The 23,138-nt window shown below is 41.6% G+C and overlaps 1 protein-coding gene across 1 annotated transcript; it reads right to left on the bottom strand.

Annotated features, from left to right (window-relative positions):
- Positions 1–2,845: 2,845 nt before the first annotated feature.
- On the bottom strand, positions 2,846–21,474 carry LOC128498077 (cytochrome b5). Its single transcript, XM_053468364.1, has 5 exons — positions 21,250–21,474; positions 5,289–5,417; positions 4,430–4,459; positions 4,226–4,260; positions 2,846–3,865 (listed from the first exon to the last, which is right to left on the bottom strand). Exons 1-5 carry the CDS (start codon positions 21,376–21,378, stop codon positions 3,784–3,786), a joined length of 405 nt encoding a protein of 134 aa, XP_053324339.1. The 5' UTR covers positions 21,379–21,474; the 3' UTR covers positions 2,846–3,783.
- Positions 21,475–23,138: the final 1,664 nt, after the last annotated feature.

The raw sequence follows: 23,138 nt of genomic DNA, 5'->3' as shown, positions 1-23,138 counted from the left end.
GGATTTGTCTGACCAATCTCATCTGCATCTTGCAATTTATACAGAGGATTAGTATTTTTGTGAGCATAGATATCACAACTTATAAACTAAGATATGTAACATATTATAATTTCTGTCCTGGTCCACTGTAAGTCCACAGGCGTAACAACAGCTTGGCCACAAAGTGTCAGGCCATCCACAATTATAAAGTGGGGCTGCCAAGTGCTGAAACGTGTGCCGTGTAATAATTGCCTATCCTCTGTAGCATCACTCACTACAGAGTTCCAAACCACCTCTGGAAGCAACTTCAGTACCAGCACTGTGCGTTGGGAGCTTCCTGAAATGGGTTTCCATGGTCACACAGCTGCAAACAAGTTGAAGATTACTATGCCCAATGCCAATAGTTGACTGGAGCGGCGTAAAGCATTATGTCACTGGACTCACCAGTGTGTTCTGAGGAGTGACCAATCACGCTTTACTCTGTGGAAGTCTGTTGGATGAATCTGGGTTTGGTGGATGTCAGGAGAACACTTCCTACTGGAACGCATAGCGCCTACGATGTGATAGTTGGTGGAAATGGGATAATGATCTTTGACTGTTTTTCAGGGTTTGGGCAAGGCCCCTTAGCTCCAATGAAGGGTATAGTCAAGGTTACAGGATGCAAAGACATTTTAGAAAATTGTATGCTTCCAACTTTGGGGCACCAGTTTGGGGAATGCCCTTTCCTGTCCCAGTACGACTGCGTGCAAAGCAAGGCCCATAAAGACATGGTTTGATGAGTTTGGTTTGGAGGAACTCAAGTGGTCTCGACAGAGCCCTGATCCACTTAAATCCATTTGGGGTGAATTTGAATGTCACTTGTAAGCCAAGTATTTCCGTCCAACATTAGTGCCTGACCTCACACATGCTCTTTTGGTTGAAGTGGTACAAATTCCTACACACTCCAAAATCTTGCGAAAAGCCTTCCCAAAAGAGTAGAGGGGGTCAACTCTGTATTAATGCTTATAGTTTGGAATGGGATATCCAACAAGCTCGTACAGGTGTGATGGTAAGATGTCCATATAATTTTGGTCATATAGTGCATATTTAAATTCCTTCACTGTATTAATGTTAACTACTTCTGCTGGAAAGCTGTTCATTTATCCACCACCATCTCAGCAAAGGAAAACATCCATGACATTACATCTAAGACTCTGACCCTCTAGTTTTAGATCATGACCTCCTGTCCTCACATTTCTTCAAAGCCCTGCAATTTGTTTCAGCCTGCAAAGCAGTACACGGCCCTCCAGGTTTAATTCCTCTCTTTATCCATTTGTATGCATGTATTGCAAGTTTGTTAATAAACTATTTTCATCCAGTGAAAATATCATCTGCATATTTTAGTACCTGTTAATCTCTGTCTGCCCACGCATTTGTGTGCAGCTATGGTAAGACACCTTATAAGGACCTTAAACAACAGGAGATACCCCGGGCGATAATAGTTTTGGGTTTGATCTTACTAGGTTTGTAGCTCTTTGCATTCCATTTAGTTTAAGACTTCTTATGGACTGGAGCCTAGTTTAATTGGAGTCTACATCACACCATTTCATAGGTTGCAAGCTATGCAACATATAAAATCAAATTTTAAGATTAAATGCATTGAAGATATGAGAACTGTTCCGGCACAAGAATAATGTAAACACACGTATGTTGGTTTTAATTTGTATCACAATTAAGAACACTTACGTATGCAAATTAGTTTAAAGGGACGTCTCATCTCCTTGAGGATAAAATAAGGCTGCATCCAGTAATGTAGGTTAGCATTGATAAACCCTACCCTGTTTTCAGATATTTTGCTGCAATAATCTTCCTTGTCTGTAGATTTGGAGGTCCGTAGACTTTTGTCAGAGAAGTCCATCCGGATAATATAGTTTATAACAAGCAGTATAAGGAGCTAGAGTGTTTACTAGACTGGGCTAAGAAATAGGCAGGTGTCTAGAAATAATAGAATAAATAAGTGTTCTTAGGTTTAAAAAAAAAAAAAAAAAAAAAAAAGAAGTATTTTGAATCTAATTTTATCAATACAAACAAAAAAACGTATGTTCCTCTATGTTTGACGGACAACAACATGTACCGCCTCCAGTTCCTAAATTAGAATGATTATATGGTGCTTATAATTTTTATAATGCTGGCTGAGCAGTGTGGGACTTGTAGCCTAAGGCTAGCTCGGCATCATGGAAGCTATAGTATCAGAACAGCTGGAGATCTACCTGACAGTGATGCAAATGACGACTCAGAATAGGATCCGCCACAGTGAGCACATTGCTTGCGTGAAAAGAAAAAACAAGATATTTCCAAGGAAAACGTTGCTGAGATATAAAAATGTTAGCTCTTTATTAAGACCAATATGAAATATTCGGCACAGCATGCTAAATAAGATAATTTCATGTAGCCCCTCTGCTTTTACAAAAAGTGAAAGAGCTAAAAATCCATAAAGATCCTGATTTGAGCTTCAACTGAGCATGGAGATACATGAAAAGTCCAGAGAATTTAAAATTACTGCAAAATCACTTAAATCAGATCACCACATTGGCACATACAATCCGCTTTGTAAGGCATAGCATGGTTCGTTTTGTTTGGTGTAAGGCTACTTTAACGACATGTGCTTAACTCGCAAAGAATCCTGCGCATGCAAGCATGGATCTGTTATGGGGTGTGCACAGTTTTTCTTTCCTGCATATATTTACATTTTATTGGGCACAGAACAACAATTCTTATTTAATCCTCTTTAGTGTTTTAACTTGCAGTGATGAAAATAAGTGAAAAACAAGCGTTGGATAAAGTGCTTGCATGTTGCAAGCAGTGCTTGAACACACAGGTACAACAATTAAAATGCTATTACAAACACCTTTTACTTCTCAGCACCGATATCATAATGTGAAAGCAGACCCAACATGTACAATTACAATACAATTGTTGATATTTAGGTATACTGGAAAACACAAAATAAAATGGCAATTAATAGAAAAATCATATTGAGGAGTTTCCTTTCTACAAACATCTTCATAATACAGAGCATGAGTAACATTATTAGAGGACAGGTTATTTTTACGCAGCGAATCATTACTCAAGACGGATCTTGTCAACAGGTCAAGATGTCACATTATTTATTCACAGTATTTGTGGTGTCCATGTACCACTGGCAGGTCTGTTTGAGGTTAACGTATTTCATTTTTTTCCATGAGATGTTCGTGGAGGATCTGTAATCCTTCAACACGTTACATTCAATGGCCGATGCTACGGAACAATCCACAAGTATGTGATTTATCAGACATGTAATTAAATATCTAAATAAGATATCAAACTGCAGGCTAATGACATTACCAATATCTCAAAACACGTTGCTGGGTAAATGGTTGACTGGAGTTGGTCTTGAGCCCAATTTCTTCCTTAAACTGGGCTCTCAAGAATAGAGGCGTGCGAGACAAAGCTGGCACAAAGGCCACTTCATTAGTATTTTGGACTCTTCATACATTATGCAAGCCCAGCTTAGCCTGCACATAGCTTGATGATCCACATGCTGGCTTGCCCATCTCTACTCTATTGAGTTTTTTGTAAAGTCAAAGCGAGGAATTAATATGCATGCGGTCAATAACATTTCATTTTAGGAGCTTACAGGAGGCATGAGAAGACAATACGTGCAACACAATTCAGTGGCCCTGAAACATACTCTATGTGTTAAATTGATTATGCCATCGTAAAATTATGATCATACTTTCTGGTCCAGAGTATTACGGTTTCTTCTATGGTTCATGTATGCTGCATTTACTCTTCAGCCATATAGAAGCGGTACATCAAGGCAACAATGATGGCCGACAGCCCTGGTATAATCCAATTGCTCCACCAACTACAACATAAATAATTAATCAATACAAGAGTACACAATGCATTTTAAGCACATTTACATGCTCAATATGAAGATTAAGTCTAATCTGAGATCAAGCTTTCCTTACATACGATATTGTCAAAGACTCAATGCTACTCTATGTCATACAAAGCTTGTGATGCTTGCTGTCAACTAAAACAAAACACACACCAATACCTGGCAAATTGCCTAAATACAACTTTAATAAGTTACAATTTTACAGTTTATCCAAGCTGTACTTCATGCTCTACACGTAATCCACCAAGACAGATTTCAATAGCAAACTCATAGCTTACTAAAGAGCCACATAAGCTCTTCCACACAAAAAAGATCACCACTGACCTGGAATCAGACTCTGTAGTAGTAATGAAAGTGTCCTGCAAAACAATATTCACTTATGAATTACAAAGTTACACAAGTGTGGATAAAAATTTCAATTATTTGTATTTCTACTGTTTGGAACCTATAGTACGGAAAAAAAAAAAAATTAAAAAAAAAAATGAAAGCATCCAAAAAAATAAAGACTAAGAATGAAAGCAAACTCACCGCTGGTTTCTGAATTTTTGATCGATCATCCTAAAATAAAACAATAAATATTTTAAACACATCTTAACATGACAAAATCTAATTCTATTCTTTTTTAAAGTGTATTGCTGCAATCGAAGTGCCTTAAAACAATAAACACGGCATTATGAATTCCCACATGTAAACAAACATTTTTATAATAAATAAGAAATATTATTTGCAGCGGTTGCAGAGAAAAGGAAATGCTAAAAAAAATGTCAAACTTACAAAACACTAACATGGCCCAAAGATACCTATCTGATCTAATAATTTGCAAACACACAAGGGCATGTAGCTGGCTTACCTAAACCTTAAGAAAAATTGTTGAATGCTTTAACCCCTTAATGACAAAGCCCGTACATGTACGGACTCAAAATGCATTGTTTTCAAATGGGTTTTAAACTATGAGTGTCGAAGTGTGTAACAATTTCTACAAAGTTGAACACAGATCCAGCTTACTGAATAACTATCTTTTGGGTTCCAAAGTTTTTTTTGTTTTTTTTTATCATTATGAGATGACATTTAGGGTGTGTTGTGCTTGCTTTCTCCTGGATAAGTGCTTGGAAATGTTAAACTCTATGGACTATTTTTAATCTAATTAAAATAATAGTAAAACCAACAAAAATAAAAACTATTGTAATCGTGGTTGTCATGGGAACTACCATAATAAGTCATTCTAATTAAGTATCTTACAACGTGAGGAGAAACAAAAAATCTGCATCCAAGGCCCTACCTTCCTTATCACATTGTGGCGTCTTTTGACTCAATCAGTTTTAAGGTACTGTCCAAGTAAATTCAACGTATCTGAGGGATATATCCGTATTATATAAAATGTACTCACTGGGTGAAGTTCTCCTATAATGAAATCTTTGGACATGTTCCTAGCATCTGTAGAGTGACCAATGTCTTCAAAGGACTCTGTTGCATCGCCTCCTGCTTGTTCCCGTAGGACTTCCTCCCCACCAGGATGCTTAGGAAGGAAAAAAAAAAAAAAGAAAATTATAATAGAACTTGTGGGACTCTGTAAAAGATATTATTATAAATAAATTCAACAAGATGAAATCACTATCCATCATCATAACCCTTCACCCAGATAACAGATACATTAAATGTGGTTCGACTCCTCTGTGCATTAAAGGGTCACTGTAGTGACCTGTCTCAACATAATGTATAGTTCAATTAGCAGGGTGATCTAGCCGATTCAAACATCCATTGGACAGGGCCATCCAAGCTATTCTCACAGCAGAGGTTTCAAGCGTAAAGTAGAGAGTGAGATTAAACTACAAACCGCCTGTGACCTCTGCATTCTATAGCACGCTACGCAAATAAGCCTTAGGAGATCTGTAATGCTATTCTTTCTGTGCGATTAATTATTTCCGGGATGTGTTTGGACAGTTGGTAGTACCGGGAATGGAGTGGGTGGAATGGTGCGTTTTAGCACGATTTAAAAAAAAACAAAACCAAAGAACACTGAAATGCACTGTAAGTGAACAGTTGGTGTATATACATTTTAAAACACACACATATAATATATGTGCCAACAAGGCTCCTAAAATGTTAGAAATGTTGTCAAATTATTCTGGAGCACCATAAATCAATGGTAAGGCCGCACCTTGAATATGCTGTGCAATTTTGGGCACCTTTTCTAAAGAAGGATATCATAGCACAAGAAAGGGTGCAGAGGCGGGCTACAAATTAATAAAAGGAATGGAGCACTATAGTTATGAAGAAAGGTTAACTAATTTAAATCTGTTTAGTTTAGAGAAACGTCCCCTCAGAGGGGATATGATAACATTATATAAATATATTCGGGGCCAATACAAACCATTGTGTGGAAATCTGTTCATAAACAGGACTATGCATAGGACACGTGCATGGGCGTAGGAACCCCTAAAAATCTGGGGGGGATAGCATTTTTTCTGGTAGGGTATACCTGACCATTTCACCAACAGGGACTTTATGACATCACATTATAAATACCGTATTTGCTCGATTATAAGACGACCCTGATTATAAGACGACCCCCCAAAATCTGAATATTAATTTAGGAAAAAAATAAAAAGCCTGATTACAAGACGACCCTATAGGAAAAAAAGTTTTACTAGAAAATATTAATTCATGTAAACTATTTTTTTCATATTTAATAAAAGCTATGATTGAGAAAAATATTTTTTGTTTCATGTCCTTTAATTTGCTAATCTGCCCCCCAGTTATGCACATCTGCCCCCAGAAATGCCTTATACCCCCTATATGCCACTCTGCCTCCCTGATATGCTTTTACCCTCCTATATGCCACTCTGCCCATGATATGCCTTTTAACCCCCTATATGCCACTCTGGGGGGTTAAAAGGTATATCATGGGACAGAGTGGCATATAGGGGGTATAAGGCATTTCTAGAGGCAGAGTGGCATATAGGGGGACACTTACACACCCAGACACTAATTTACCCACTTACATACCAAGACACTTACATACCCACTGTGACACACATACCCAGACACTGATATACCCACTCAGACACACTTCCAAACCAAGACACGCACTAAAGCACTTCACTCACCGCGATGGCTCAGCAGGCGCTTAGTATACTGCGGCTCCCACGGCATTACGGCATGACGCGCTGTGATCCCGCTAGGCCCCGCCTCCTGCAGAGAATTAAAGCGGTAAATCTACCGGATCCGCCTTTGACTTTGGGACGGCACAGTGCCGCCCGGGTCCCACGGGGTCTTGCTTCTGGAGTGCCGTGCCAAGATCAATTATTTCCCTCAACCGGCTCTGCTCCCCGGCAGTGGGCCGGCTATCGCGGCGCTGAGGAGGCGTCCCCCATGCTGAGATCACACTATGCAGATAAAGGTACGCTGCAGCCCGCGCTTTCACGGCACTCGCTGCTAGACGCCCGGTAGCAGCTGAGGTTACCAGACCGAAGGATCCAGATTCCCTGCAGCGCTGCAGGGAATCTGGATCTTAGTCTCATAGTCAGACCTCTGTTTGAGGTCTGATTAGAAGACGACCCCGATTACAAGACGAGGGGTATTTTTCAGAGCATTTGCTCTGAAAAAAACCTCGTCTTATAATCGAGCAAATACGGTACATAGACATTAATATGAAGTTGGTCCCCCTTTGCCTCTATAACGGCTTTCACTCATCTGGGAACGATTTCCACAAGATTTTGGAGAGTTTCTGTGGGGAATTTTTGCAGCCATGCCTTTATGGGCCTTGTTTTGTACACTGGGGCAGTCATGATGGAATAGAAAAGGACCTTCCCCAAAACCGTTCCCACAAAGTTAGAAGCATAGTGCTGTCCAAAAAGGTATATCACCTACAGCTCATAAAACGTTCTACTGGATGAATGGGAGAAAATTCCCACAGAAACAGAAAAATCTTACAACCACAGATGGACCCCACTGGACACGGCCACAGAGACTACTATGATGTATTGAAGGATCCATCTAAGACTCCTAACACGTCATGCACACAGGAACATATCCACACACTTAAACACTTGAATAACATACACACGCACACAATAATACACCCCAAAACATTCCCACCCTAATATACCTAGACACATGCCCACCATAACACACCTGGAAACATACTATCATACCCATAAAAACAGATGTGCACAATAACAAACCCACAAACATACGCTATCACACCCAGACACGCAAACACATCCTTCACTTACTCTGCCTACCCCTAGATTAACTCGTGGTGCTTTGTATTAGTGATGCCCTAGACCAAGTAGCACCCCGAAATATTCTCTTGTGTCCGAATGCTGTGACATACAGTGACACACATACTCATTTTAACCAGAAATAGGCCTGGATTTAACCCTAGGTGCCCCTGAGTTAAACATGTGTTACAGGGAATCATAATCTTCCCTTTAAGTACGACATGCCTGCTCATACACACATATACACTATCCATACACACATATACACTATCCATACACACATATACACTATCCATACACACATATACACTATCCATACACACATATGCACTGCCCTTACGCATGCCTGCCCACAAAAACACACACATACACTGCAATTGCCTGCACATACACACTTGCCAGTACTCACACATATGCACTACCCTTATACACGCCTGCCCAAACATACATAAACTGCTCACACACACACACGCCTCCCCATAAATATACACTGCCTTTGCACATACTTACACAGACGTATACACTATAAGACAAATACACTCCTTATATACACACACATATACACTGCCCATACAGACGTACACATATACACTGCCCATACACACGTACACATATACACTGCCCATACACACGTACACATATACACTGCCCATACACACGTACACATATACACTGCCCATACACACATACACTGCCCATACACACATACACTGCCCATACACACGTACACATATACACTGCCCATACACACACATACACATATACACTGCCCATACACACGTACACTGCCCATACACATATACACTGCCCACACACACGTACACATATACACTGCCCATACACATATACACTGCCCATACACATATACACTGCCCATACACACGTACACATATACACTGCCCATACACATATACACTGTCCACACACACGTACACATATACACTGCCCATACACATATACACTGTCCACACACACGTACACATATACACTGCCCATACACACGTACACATATACACTGCCCATACACATATACACTGCCCATACACACGTGCACATATACACTGCCCATACACATATACACTGTCCACACACATATACACTGCCCACACACATATACACTGCCCATACACACGTACACATATACACTGCCCATACACATATACACTGTCCACACACACGTACACATATACACTGCCCATACACACGTACACACGTACACATATACACTGCCCATACACATATACACTGCCCATACACACGTACACATATACACTGCCCGTACACATATACACTGCCCATACACATATACACTGCCCATACACACGTACACATATACACTGCCCATACACACGTACACATATACACTGCCCATACACATATACACTGTTTTGCACATCAGACTGCCCCCTCGTTTTGCACATCAGACCCCCCCTCGTTTTGCACATCAGACCCCCCCTCGTTTTGCACATCAGACCCCCCCTCGTTTTGCACATCAGACCCCCCCCTCGTTTTGCACATCAGACCCCCCCTCGTTTTGCACATCAGACCCCCCCCTCGTTTTGCACATCAGACCCCCCCCCTCGTTTTGCACATCAGACCCCCCCCTCGTTTTGCACATCAGACCCCCCCCTCGTTTTGCACATCAGACCCCCCCCTCGTTTTGCACATCAGACCCCCCCCCTCGTTTTGCACATCTCTTACCTATCTCTTACCTTTCTCTTCTTCTCTTCTGCTTTCTGCTTGCTCTTCCTCCTCCCCTTCTGGTGGTTTGCCGCTCTAGTGCAGTGCAGCTGCGCAGAGCTGTTTCTGCTGAGCGCCGGGGCTGGGATATAAACGTCATATCCCATCGCCCGGCACTCAGTGACAGACAGCACACCGGTAAGTGTTGGACTGGTTAGGGAAATCCCCAACCAGTCCTGCACGCTGCAGCTGCTGATCGGGCAGCTGTGCACCGAGGGCACTGGGGGGGATTGCTCTATTATCGGTCCCCCCCGCATGATTTCCTGGGGGGGATCTGTCCCCCCCGTCCCCCCCGGTTCCTACGCCCGTGGACACGTGGTCATGCGTTCAGACTGGAAGAAAGGAGATTTAGTCTAAGGCAGGGGAAAGGGTTTTTTACAGTAAGGACAATAAGGATGTGGAATTCTCTGCCTGCAGAGGTAGTTTTATCTGGATGGATACCTGGAAAAACATAATATTTGGGGATATAATCTTTAATTTTGGGGAAACAGTTTATTGATCCAAGGAGAAATCTGACATTTTGGGGTCAAGAAGGAATTTTTTTCCTTGGTTAGTGCAAAATTGGAAAGAGCGAAACCGGGGTTTTTTTGCCTTCTTTTGTATCAACAGCAACAAATGAACAGATATAGGAAAGGCTGAACTTGATGGACGCATGTCTTTTTTCAGCCTATATAACTATGTAACTATTTTTTTTTACGCAACTGTCCTAAAGTGTTTATTGCATGGCCTTTCTCTGCTATTTTATGTTGCCTCAAAAAAAAAAAAAAAAAAAAAAGAAGAGCACAGTTCAGAACAAAAACACCTTGTGCTTAGCCCATTAGTAAAAAAGTTACCCTCTGGGCACCCACTATTACATCTTACAAAACGAGAAGAGCATGAGAGAGAGACTCATTTATTCATGTCACTCAATTGAATATTTTGTAGTGGATTGGAGTGTATGCTCAGCAGCTGAGAGTGGTTGACTGGTGGCAGGCAGTGAATTGGAGTGTATGCTCAGCGGCTGAGAGCGGTTAGCTGGTGGTGGGCAGTGGATTGGAGTGTATGCTCAGCGGCTGAGAGCGGTTGGATGGTGGTGGGCAGTGGATTGGAGTGTATGCTCAGCGGCTGAGAGCGGTTAGCTGGTGGTGGGCAGTGGATTGGAGTGTATGCTCATCGGCTGAGAGCGTTTGGCTGGTGGCAGGCAGTGGATTGGAGTGTATGATCAGCGGCTGAGAGTGGCTGGCTGGTGGCAGGCAGTGGATTGGAGTGTATGCTCAGCGGCTGAGAGCGGTTGACTGGTGGTGGGCAGTGGATTGGAGTGTATGCTCAGCGGCTGAGAGCGGTTGGCTGGTGGCGGGCAGTGGATCGGAGTGTATGGTCAGCGGTTGAGAGCGGTTAGCATGTGCACATGTCCATAGATCAGCCTCATAAAATACGACTTACGAGAGATCTGCCTTGACTGTCTGCATATTGCGTTACCTGGAGTATTTGTTCTTCTGTAAAGAGATTCCGGCCTTGCATGGTATAATGAGATATTTAATCCAGCACATAATCCAGTAATACCGTATTTGCTCGATTATAAGACGACCCCGATTATAAGACGACCCCCCAAAATCAAAATATTAATTTAGGAAAAAAACAAAAAGCCTGAATATAAGACTACCCTATAGGGAAAAAGTTTTACCAGTAAATATTAATTAATGTAAGTTATTTTCATGTTTAATAAAAGCTATGATTGAGAAAAATATATTTTTTAAATTTCCTTTTATTTGCCAACCTGCCCCCCCCAGTTATGCCACTCTGCCCCCAGAAATGCTTTATACCCCCCTATTTGCCACTCTGCCCCATGATATGCCTTATACCCCTGTATGCCACTCTGGCATATAGGGGGTTAAAAGGCATATCATGGGGCTGAGTGGCATATAGGGGGGTATAAAGCATTTCTGGAGGTATATAGGCATATCATGGGGCTGAGTGGCATATAGGGGGTTAAAATGCATTTCTGGAGGTCCAGAAATGCATTTTAACCCCCTATATGCCACTCAGCCCCATGATATGCCTTTTAACCCAGCATGTACTGGCTGCCTTGGCTTGATAGGAGTGTGATTGCTGTTAGCAGTTTGATATATATATATATATCAAACTGCTAACAGCAATCACACTCCTATCAAGCCAAGGCAGCCAGTACATGCTGGAACCTGGGGATGATAGCAGTGGGATTACAGCCTCCATATGCCATGCTACAACCCCCACCCCCCTTACACATCCATGCTATCACACACACACTCACACTCATTCACAAACATTTAAATACTCATTCATTCCCTTAATCACACACACTTCACACATACTCAAAAACCCTCCCCCACCCCCTCACCTGAACTGCAGATCTCCCACTCGCAGACTTCTGCAGGGGACCGGCTGTAGCAACTTCTCTGGCCCCGCCCTCAGAGGAGGGAGGGGGGAGATAGAGTTCTGTGAGGACGCTGCAAGCTTCCTGCCCTGCTTCTAACAGAAGAGACGCTGCTCGCGACCGGTAAGCAGCATGGCGCCAGCATTTTTTTGGGGTCTGATTAGAAGACGACCCCGATTATAAGACGAGGGGTATTTTTCAGAGCATTTGCTCTGGAAAAAACCTCGTCTTATAATCGAGCAAATACGGTAATATGTTCAGCACACATTTAACAATACAAAACGCGGATTAAATAAAACAAAAAAATAAATGGAAAATAGATCTGGCTTGGCTGCTTCTCCCCACGGGGCGACATGAAAATATTTACACTTTATTTTACTGCTGATTTTTTTTTTTACATTTTGGTGGAAAGTCGGGCAATCTGACATTTGCGCACAGGTAACACTATAACCAGATTTCATAATTATATTTGATTTAATAGGAAAATTACACTGTCATATGAATTAGGCATAATCCCAAAATATACAGTTTATCCATGCCTCACACACACACACTTTCCACAGGTCGGGAAGTTTTTAAATGATTTTATATTATATGCTTTGTTTGGTTGTAGTCAAAGTAAAAAATTGCACCGCGGTATCAAATTTAATTTTTGATTAGAACCGCTGGTTCAAGAATCCATCTCGGTCACTTTAAGAAGCATTTCTCCAGGATTTTGTATTTGTCGTATTTGACATATGCTGGGGGGGGGGGGGAAGTTATGCAACTTTGTTTCATGAGTAAGTGCCAAACGGCATGACTCTGCAGAAAATCACTGCCAAGCCAAGAAGAGGCTGTGTTACACACCGAGCTTTATCCTTGAACGGCAGAGATAAATGCGCTGCGGCAAAGCACACAGAGCAAGGGTCAGAAGGGCCACACACCGAGGCCACCAGCGAAGGAATTTAAAAGGGGATTTACTACTTTATCCACAATGTACTTATTGGGGATAGAAGCTGTACATGTCTAAACTTCTGGAAGTTATAACATGGGCGAAGCAGCAGTTTTTCGCTAGTCATTCGAGTTCCCTATGTTGTCAGGTCGTGATGTCGGCCGGGCAGGTAAATTCCCTTCTCCGAGAGATGGCAGCCCACCTTGTTCGACACAATGTCACGGCTGGTCGGGATCACAGTGCTCAAGAAATCTGTGGAGCTCCCTACATGGTTCAACGCTTAGCCCCACCGATGTGCTGTGCAAGCACACGGGGGTCTCAGTAGTCCCCTGTTGGCAGCGTTTGCTGGGACACCATGTAACATTAAATTTCGTTGCTTTTTTTTCAAACTTCTTTTTTTTAGGATTGTTTGCACAGATTACATGCATCTCCAGAAAAACCCACAACATGTATTTTGCGGCAGATCACAGAAATATCCCACTTTTGAATATTTTTTTTAATCTGCAGGGTATGCTACATGACACGCTCATGTTACTGCGCGACAGCACAAAAGAATAGGGTAAGGCAGGTACACAGAAGATAACGGATTAACAAATAACACACTATGCTAACACATTTTCACAAGTACGCCAGCCTGTCGCTTTTCGGGCACTCCATTTTGTGGGCCACAACTCCCATCACCTTTATTTTTAGCTTGGTTGAGGGTGATGGGAGATTTAATCCACAAAAGCACAGCCTAAATAAAAATGTTTATAAAATGTGGGCGTGGGGTGTTTATTACTTTTAATATGTGTGTTTTGTGATTTTCTTAACCGATTTGCAGGTGGGGGAGGGGGTTAGCTGGCTGTACCATAATGTTGGATTCCCTGCATGATCGTAGGGATCAGGCAGTTTTTCAGTGTGCCACTCTGATGATCTAACTATAAATCAGCTGGAAATCGGCAGACTTCATTTTTACTTTATAAATAAAAAAAATAAACTGAGGCTCTTGATTGGTCAGCGATCAATTAGCAGCACTCGCTATACATGAATGGAGCATCGAGTTCAATGAGAAGGCAAGGCATTCATTCATAAAAAAAAAAAGAAAAATAGCTTGAGACTTCTGACGTGGGGAACATGAATGACGGTTCCCGGTGCAAGGCAGGGTCTGTATCGGAAACTGCGTTCACCGCGATCCAGCCTGCTGATCGGTTTCTCACTACACACGAATGGAGAATCGCGTTCACTGATCAGGCAAGACTTCAGGGCACTAGGAGGGTTAATGGTGGCTCCCATAGACCGAATCGGGTGTGAGTCCGACCCCGCACTGAAGGGCACACCACTACTTACCTCATGACGTTCCTGGGCCACTTTGCTCATGACAGCATGGAACATCACGAATGTTTCAACAAGTTTTAGGGATTTTACAGCTATCATAAATTAAAGTACATATAATGGCTGGAGTGTCCTTCTAAAGCCAGCTGTAATATAAGCTGAAGCCTAAACAGATGCATTTGAATGTTCTGATTAGGGCTGCAACAACTAATCGATAAAATCGATAATCGATAATGAAAATTGTTGCCAACGAATTTCATTATCGATTAGTTGAATCGATTTTTATCGATTATAAAGTGAGGTTTTTTTCAGAGCAAACGCTCTGAAAAATACCCCTCATTATATAATCCGTTTAGTCTGACTCATAGCAGCAGCTCCTACTTACCAGTCCCTCCCTGTAATCACTGTGACAAATGGCCCCGCCCCTTCCTTCTCCCAGAAGGCCAGAACCACATGGCTGTGACACTCATCTAAGTATAAAATTAATATTTGGGCTGCTGAAAGTTAGGGGAGGTGGGGGTTAATTTAGGGGCAGTTATGGTTAATGGGGTGTTTAGGGTTAATTTAGGGGCAGTTATGGTTAATGGGGTGTTTAGGGTTAATTTAGGGGCAGTTATGGTTAATAGGGTGTTTAGGGTTAATTTAGGGCAGCTATGGTTAATGGGGTGTTTAGGGTTAATATAGGAGCAGCTGTGGTTAATGGGGTGTTTGGGGTTAATTTGAGGCAGTTGTGGTTAATGGGGTGTTTAGGGTTAATTTAGGGGCTGTTGTGGTTGATGGGGTCTTTAGGGTTAATTTAGGGGTAGTTATGGTTAATGGGGTGTTTAGGGCTAATTTAATTAATTTAATAGTTAACTTAAGGTGCAGTTAGAGGTAAAGGGGGGGCAGACTAAGGGGAATCTAAATCCTGGAGGCAGTGAAGATTAACCCAGTACTTATTTATAAGAGTATGGTGTCAGTGTGCTGTGAACAAGGCTGTGACTCTATGAGGGGACTATGAGATATCGGGGGGGTATAAGGCATATCTGGGGAGGATGGAGTGACATATCTGGGGGTATAAGGCATATATGGTATATAAGGCATACGTGGGGAGGGCAGTGTGGCATGTCTGGGGGGCAGTGTGGCATGTCTGGGGAGGATGGAGTGGTGTATCAGGGGGTATAAGGCGTATCAGGCACAGTGGCATATGTGGGGGTAGAGTGGAGTGACATATGTGGGAGGCAGCGTGGCATATGTGGGAGGCAGCGTGGCATGCCGGGGAGGCAGGGTGGCAAGCCTGGGCTCAAATGTGCATAAATTGGGGGGGCCTGGTTGGGAAATAAAGACAAGAAATGCATTTTATCAAAGTTGTTTTTTTATTCTGCTGTTTGTATTTAACAACTTTTGTTTATTAAATTATTTTAAATAAATGAAAAATGTACATTCATTTTTTTTATCCGATTAATCGAAAAAATAATCGGCCAACTAATTGATTATGAAAATAATAGTTAGTTGCAGCCCTAGTTCTGATAATGTACCAAACACAATAGGATAAGCGGAAAGGAATATTCTCAATGCTATTTAACATATTACCATGGATATACCAAAAGCACTAGTAAAGTATTTTTAAAGCCCATTTGCCAGAAATCTGCTAGAAGTCCATGTTGGCTGGGAACCCGTCCCTCATCACACTCCTCCCAGATGGATAGGAGGCAGCCATCTATCTAGGATCCCAACCCAGAAGCCTTTTAGGGCGATTGCTAAATTCTTACAAAGGGAGGGTATAAACTTCTAACCATGGGAAAAGTGATGCAGAGGCATGGGCGAGTTATGGAAAACCCATATAAAATATTGCATTGCAATAAAATGACAAAGATTGCTATTTTTAATACAACATTTCTTGCACAAAAGAAACTAACTCCTGGTGCAATTTCAGACGGTTCTTGTAAGTTATATAATTCATTCAGAATGTTAATTAATACGTTTAGGTTTCACACCGGGAGGGTCTGGTTTCCATTCCGTGTGACCGTGATCCAGTGGCCTTTGCACAACACTCCTTATCTTTACCGGGTTTACGACAAACATTTGCGGCACTAACCTTTAAATATATCATCATACAAATGAAACGTAGCTTGGCAACATGCCAGGAAATGTAAAATGTAACATTAATTACATCATTCCATGTTAGAAATGTATTATTTTTTAGGGCCATCCTTGTTTTTAAAGGGTCTCTCCAGCCATTACATGCACGTGACAGCAGAGAGCTCCCTTAATAAATAATGCAGTGTCCCCATGGCTAACGGGGGGGGGGGGATTCTGCAGAATTCCCCATATGTCTTTTCCCTCTTTTCCAACCCCTCAACTACTACCCGGGGTGAAGGCATGTTTGTCTGAATAGGTTGCGATAGGACAGTGATAGCGAATTGAGTGGTTAATTTTCTGCATAAAACCAAGTTGCAGGCCCTAAAGTGCCAACACTGCATGGCGGTGCCTAGTGTAGTAGTGCAGCGTTAAGAGTATATACTCACACTCACCTACATATATACTCACATGGCATGGCAGACACAGTTAATTTTGCCTATATATATATATTATTCTGTTAGTGGATAAATGCAGCAGTTTGCATTAATCTGCATTATATTAACCCTTCTTTTCTCATAACCTAAGGAAGAAAAGGGCAGCGGCAGCAACAAATGAGTTCCACAAGAGAAAATAAACACACATCCGGTTTACTTATATATGTATATACATTTCGATTAAACACCTTGCACACATCCTGTTTCATCTAAATGCGTATAAATTAATATATTTAGATAATACAGGATGGGTGCAAGGTGTTTGGTAGCTTCCCAGATGGAACCCATATGCTGATGCTGCCAGTCTCTCTCCGTCTCCCCTTTTCTCATTATCTTCCCCTTCTCTCACTCTCGCTCTCGCTCTCTTCAATTTCTCACTACCTATCCCTTTCTTATTTCCTGTGGTTGGAGCGTGAGGTCTGTTTCAGTGCTCAGCCGAGGTGATGTTGTATGCTGACGGTATGAACAGACCATTTTGGGCTGTGTGTCACTTTTCTTATGACAGCATGGAACATCACGAATGTTTCAACAAGTTTTAGAGATTTCACAGCTATCATAAATTAAAGTACATATAATGGCTGGAGTGTCCTTCTAAAGCCAGCTGTAATATAAGCTGAAGTGTGAAGAGATGCACTTGAGTATTCTGATAATGGCGTGCAGTAGAAATGTGTTATAAGATAAACTGCAAACCAATGGCCCAATAAATATTTCACAATGATTTTTGTCTTATAGAAATAAAGTGGCAATGGTTTAGATGCTGCTATTTGAGGCACAAGGCATGCAAGGCGGCGACAGTATAGAAGGTTTACGGCAAGAAGGTTCACTAGGTGGTGATTGGCGAGTAGGTTAGCATTGGCTACTTGTACTGTGCCCCTGCATAGTAACGAGATCTAGCAACCTGAATGAATTCTAAGAGCATGAACTGGTTTGGCCTCTGACTAGACCTCCACTGCTTACCTCTGTACAGACTTAACCTTGTTTACAGAGTACTATCAATCATAAACTGAAGCAACCCATGGCTTACGTGAGATTAGAAGTGTCCAAAAACTTTAAACGGAATTCATACAGGCGAGGTCGCAATCTTGGTATAAAGCCCACAACATGTAATACCCTATACTTACCCAGCACAGCTATTCCAACTAAATACAGGATTAGGATCACCCCTGTTGCTTGTGAACGGAACAAAATTAACCTAGAGTGATCTAAATATTTTTTCACACAATTAAGGTAAATATAAAAAGGGTAGCTATGTGTAATTTCCCTTGTTGGACCTAAAGAACTCAGAATAAAATGTTTTAATCTGTGGAGAAGCACCTTTAGCTGTGAAAATATATATATTTGCGCATTATGCATATATAAATAATGAAAATGAGTATGGCATCAATTCAAAAGGCTGAATGCCAATCACGGATTAAACTAAACTGACTATATATGTTTGCTCTAGTTGGGTGTGACATCAAGTTGCCTACCTGCCTTTATTCATGGATCACTTTCCTAGCTTCAACTTCTAACATGATATGACCCAAATGAGGAGGAGAAGAAGGGAAAAAAAACAGACTATGCCTAAGCCAAATGCAATTTACTGTGAAACCCAATGCAAAGCAGATGTGAAGTTTCTGCCAGGAGATCTCGCAAAGAAATCATGAAATAAACAACCTGAAATGCCAGTAACTGATAACTGAACAGTAAAGGACTTTTACATACAGGCAAACGTCATAGCAAGGCACAGTTAATACCCAGCTAAACCCAAATAAATAAAAGCACGAGTGAATACAGTTGAAGCGGACAAGCAAGAAAGACCTGTCCTTAAAGTGACTGAGCCAAAGAATGATACATTATATTAACAGATTGCATTGTCCTATGCAATATGTAACTTATTCTGCCTGGTTAAGATTATGCAGTAAATTGATATACACGGCCTCCCCAAGGTAATGTGAGAAAAAGCTTTGAGTTTGGCCATAAAGCTCTAACACACACATAATACCTTCAGTGAGGTATAGTGGTGGCAGTGTCACGCTGAAGGGACGCCTCTCATCAACGAGAACTGGGTATCTTGTTAAAATTAATTAATGGAATAATTGGTCAAACAAGATACAGGGAAATACTGCAACAGGATTAGCCTCATCTTGGGAGAAAATGCAACTTTCAGATGTATTGTGCTTTTGGAGTAGCTCAAGAACCAACAGTGTTGTATCCCATAGTGGCCCAGCCTAAGTCCTGATCTCAACTCCACAAAGTATCTACCAGTATAGAAAGCAGTTCCAAGTCTAAGAACCAGATCAACCTGATGCCTGGGATTTCCACCAGCATTTCCTTTACGAAGGGCTGACATCTTTGGGAAGACTTTCTGCTTTCTCTTTAGGAAGCTTTGTATTTCATTCATTTATTTAGCACAGCTGAAGGAGACACGGCACTCTAACAATGGAACTTTATATTTTAGGTGATTTTGCGTTGGGCCTATGTTTAGTTTAAGCAATTCCCCAGTAAAATTGGAGTCCCAAATCGAGTAAAGCGTTGAGTTACGTTAAATAAAAATACACCTTTACACAATTGCTCTATATTTATACATACAAGTAATTGTTTGAGCATTTTCAAAGAAACTTCTCCAGTGTACAAAAAAAGCATTAACTAGAAAAAAAAATGTACTCTGTCACTTGAGATCGAGACGTGGACTATTGGAATAATATGTTAATCTACGTTATGCATGTTCTTGACCTTTGGTCTGTGCTGGAATGTCACCAGGATGTGTCTATCACATTTATATGCACAGAGAACCAGAATTTTGAAGTAAGAGCCACGTTCATTTTTTTAATGCATACCCCATATTTTAAATAATACTTGCCATTTTTCACCTCTTTAATGAAGCCAAGTGTTTATCCTTTCCTGAACTGATAACACCTGTTTTTCAATACTTAGCTTACACTACGCCATTAGTTATTTAACCCCTTCTCTTTTATACTTTGTTTCTCCTTAATGTACTCCCTCGAGGGTCTACGTTAAGAGCAGGACCCCTCTGTACATTGTGTACTATTTCTTTGACACACCCTGCATTGTATAAAGTACCAAATAAACTGTTGGCTTTGTATAAAAGACATAGCATGCAGGTGGCACTATGGGCGCTGTCGGGTTTCTTGAACTCTTTCGCAGAATAAACAGAGACCCACTTCTGGTGACAGTTGGATCTCAGAAGGTTTGCTATGAGAACTAGTAAGAAAGTTTGCATACAGGGACATTTGTACCGAATGTAACAGTGGGTCTTAGCCTGTCAACTCTAAGCTGATTTTTGGTGGTGCAAAAGCGGGAATCAATTCCAGACCGATTGATGTGTGTGGTCCAGAGGCGGCCATCAATTCGAGACCAACTGATGTTTGTGTGCCTTCAGCAGAGCAGGTCCGATAAGGACCTTTGCTAAACCGTCAGGACTATCGAGGGATTGGACGCTTCGATTTAAGTGACAGATATCTACCAATTTGTATTTTGGTTTCTAGTTTGAATGTTATTGCTTTTCACTATTGCACTTACCTTTTGTCAAATCTGCTTTATGGAGATATCTACTTTATTGGGATATATTAACTGTTGATAACCTTTTTTCACTAATGTAATGTATTTGGCAAAGGTTACCCAATAGAACGGAATCCTTTTGCTCTGTAAATCCTTGTACTTATTTGGGGCTGGTATTTGATTGAGGTTGTGTTTGACTACTTGTGATTGATTTTATATTTCTATTTTAACTATAGGTACATCTTTGCACCTACTTGTTTTTAGAGTTGGATTTTTTGTGCCATATCTTGTTTCAAATTTTTAGCCTATGCTGCGGTTGCGGACACCGCTTTACAGGACCACGGTGAGGTGTAGGGCCACCTCATCCCCTAATTTCTATGGTGTTGTCGGAGGCTTTTCACCACGATATGCTATACTCTGCTATACTGTATAATGCTATCTTACTAATTGTCAAGAAACATGAAAAAAAGTGTCAAATGTGGCCTAATCATCTGGAGCATCAGATTAGTTTCCATGGCAACTCCTCCAAGCACTTGGTCGCAGAATAACTGATGTAATGATAACAATACCACATGAGAACTATCATAGTAGTGGGGCCGAATTAAACACTCTCATTTTAATGTCTTTTTACGTAAGACCTTTGCACTATAATAGCTGTCCCCTTCACCAGTAACAAGCCGGATCATACATACCTCTTCCAAGAATTTTGTGACATCATACACCTTGTTGTGGATGATAATCCAGGTGCTTTTGCTGTGGTTGTGCTTCTGTATTTCATCTAAAGTGTAGTACACGACGTCTTTCTGGTCCTTGTCAGCCATACTGCCAGAGCGCTGTTACTTCGATCCTTCTCGCAGACGCACAGCAACTAAGGGAAGCGATGCCACTTCCTGACGCTAGGTAAGGGATCGCTTCGCTTTCCGTCAAGCAGTTCTCACATTGGTTACGATTAGCTGCGGCGGTGACCAATCAGCGAGGAAGGCGGTGCGCTAAGCGATTGGTTGAAACGGTAAGGGTAGGAAGTCACGCGTGGCTGCGATTGGTTGGCCGGAGCGCGCGAAGCGTTCTCTTTGCCTCAGGAGTGTGCACGTCAGAACAGGCGCGCGGGTGAGCGGGGACGTGACGGCTTGGGGTCGTTTCAGGGAGGGACTCCTCCCAGTGTGACGAGGCAAGGCCGAGAGTCCACGCTGTGGAGAATTGGCTGAGCTTCAGGAGCTGAAACCACTTCAAAACAGCTAAAAAAAAAACCCCAGATTAACCGGGCTGGTTACACCGAGCGCAAAGGTGAACATTTCAGTGCGTTCACGTGTCGTCGTAATTCATGCTGAAAGCTAGCGTCGGTGCAAAGTGAAGGGGGTGCCAACCCACCCCAAAGGACTGATGCCTGTCCCATCCCTCGTCCCATTACATGTACAGGTGTATTCTATTAATGGAACACACACCTAGAACGCGATAGCGAGTAAAACCTCGTTTATGAGCGTTCATACCACAATAAAAAAAATCCTTGGCTCGAGTACGTTTAATAGGAAAATACTAATACTTTAGGAGGCACAGTCCCTTAGCTCCTCATTCATCTCGATTTTAAATGTTACGATGTAAGATCCAATAATACTTAAAGAAAAACCATTATTACATATGAGCAATAATGATTTAATTGAAGTAAAGAATATCAACACAAATTGAGTAAAGGCATTGCTGACAGGAGAGCTGTGCTTTGTACTCCGCTGTTCATTACGAAGGGACAACACTTCATCGAGAATAATCAAGCGAGGGGTTTAAAACAAATCTCCCTTTAGTGAATAAACCCCTAAATTTGACCTTTTAGTGTTCTCTAATGTAAGGACTTGATCAAGAACCTACATTTTGAGAACACAATGCACCAGTGGGGCACACAAGTTACTTTAACCCCTTTAGAACCAGTAGTTTTTCATACCCTAATTTATGTTTGACAGCATTCCCTGATTACAGTAATATCACATATACATAGATTTGTATGTTTTAGAGGGCTACTGGTATTGGCCATAGTGGAGTTTTTTTGTTTTTTCTTTTTACATTTTTGGGAACATGAAGGTTTCCCAGATGGTGACATCAGCGGAGGATTATTTTTACATGTTACCATTTTTTTTTAACTATTTTTCTAATTTATTTTACTAATCACATTGTGATTAGAAAGCTGGGCTCCATTGACTTGCATGGTTGCATGCAGTACCTGTATTCAGAGTTCTCAGAAGGGTCTGGAGAGACCCTCTTGGAGACTTTTTTTTTTAAAGGATGTGCTGCCATCTTGCGAGTGGCAAAATCTCTCGCAGTGGTGGTTGTGACCACTCTCCAGCGGTCACAGTGCATCCTGGGGTGGGTGTTTGGTGTTGCTGAATGCCTTGAGGCATTTCAGCGACAGCACTGAAGTTTAGGAGGTGATCATTGATCACCTCCTAAACTCTTAAAAAGGCCGTACTCTGCCATACATTGTATGGCCGACGTTACGGCCCCCGGTGAAGAACGCGAACCTAGATTGCTTTCTACACCCATTTAAAGTCATGACGGTCCTGGCACATCAATTGTCATTGACTGTTTTTGCGTG

This window comes from Spea bombifrons, chromosome 5 (assembly GCF_027358695.1).
Source record: "Spea bombifrons isolate aSpeBom1 chromosome 5, aSpeBom1.2.pri, whole genome shotgun sequence".
In the NCBI taxonomy this organism is placed as follows: Eukaryota; Metazoa; Chordata; class Amphibia; order Anura; family Pelobatidae; genus Spea; species Spea bombifrons.
The sequence above is the reverse complement of the archived record's forward strand: the minus strand, read 5'-3'. Positions and strand labels throughout refer to the sequence as shown.

Bases quoted from the DNA above. Each gene is read 5' to 3' on its own strand.
- LOC128498077 (XM_053468364.1), bottom strand. From the start codon at position 21,378: ATGGCTGACAAGGACCAGAAAGACGTCGTGTACTACACTTTAGATGAA. The intron at 5,418-21,249 runs GTATGTATGATC...TTCCTTCCTAAG, and splicing joins TCACAAAATTCTTGGAAGAG to CATCCTGGTGGGGAGGAAGT. The intron at 3,866-4,225 runs GTCAGTGGTGAT...TTTATGTTGTAG, and splicing joins ACTACAGAGTCTGATTCCAG to TTGGTGGAGCAATTGGATTA.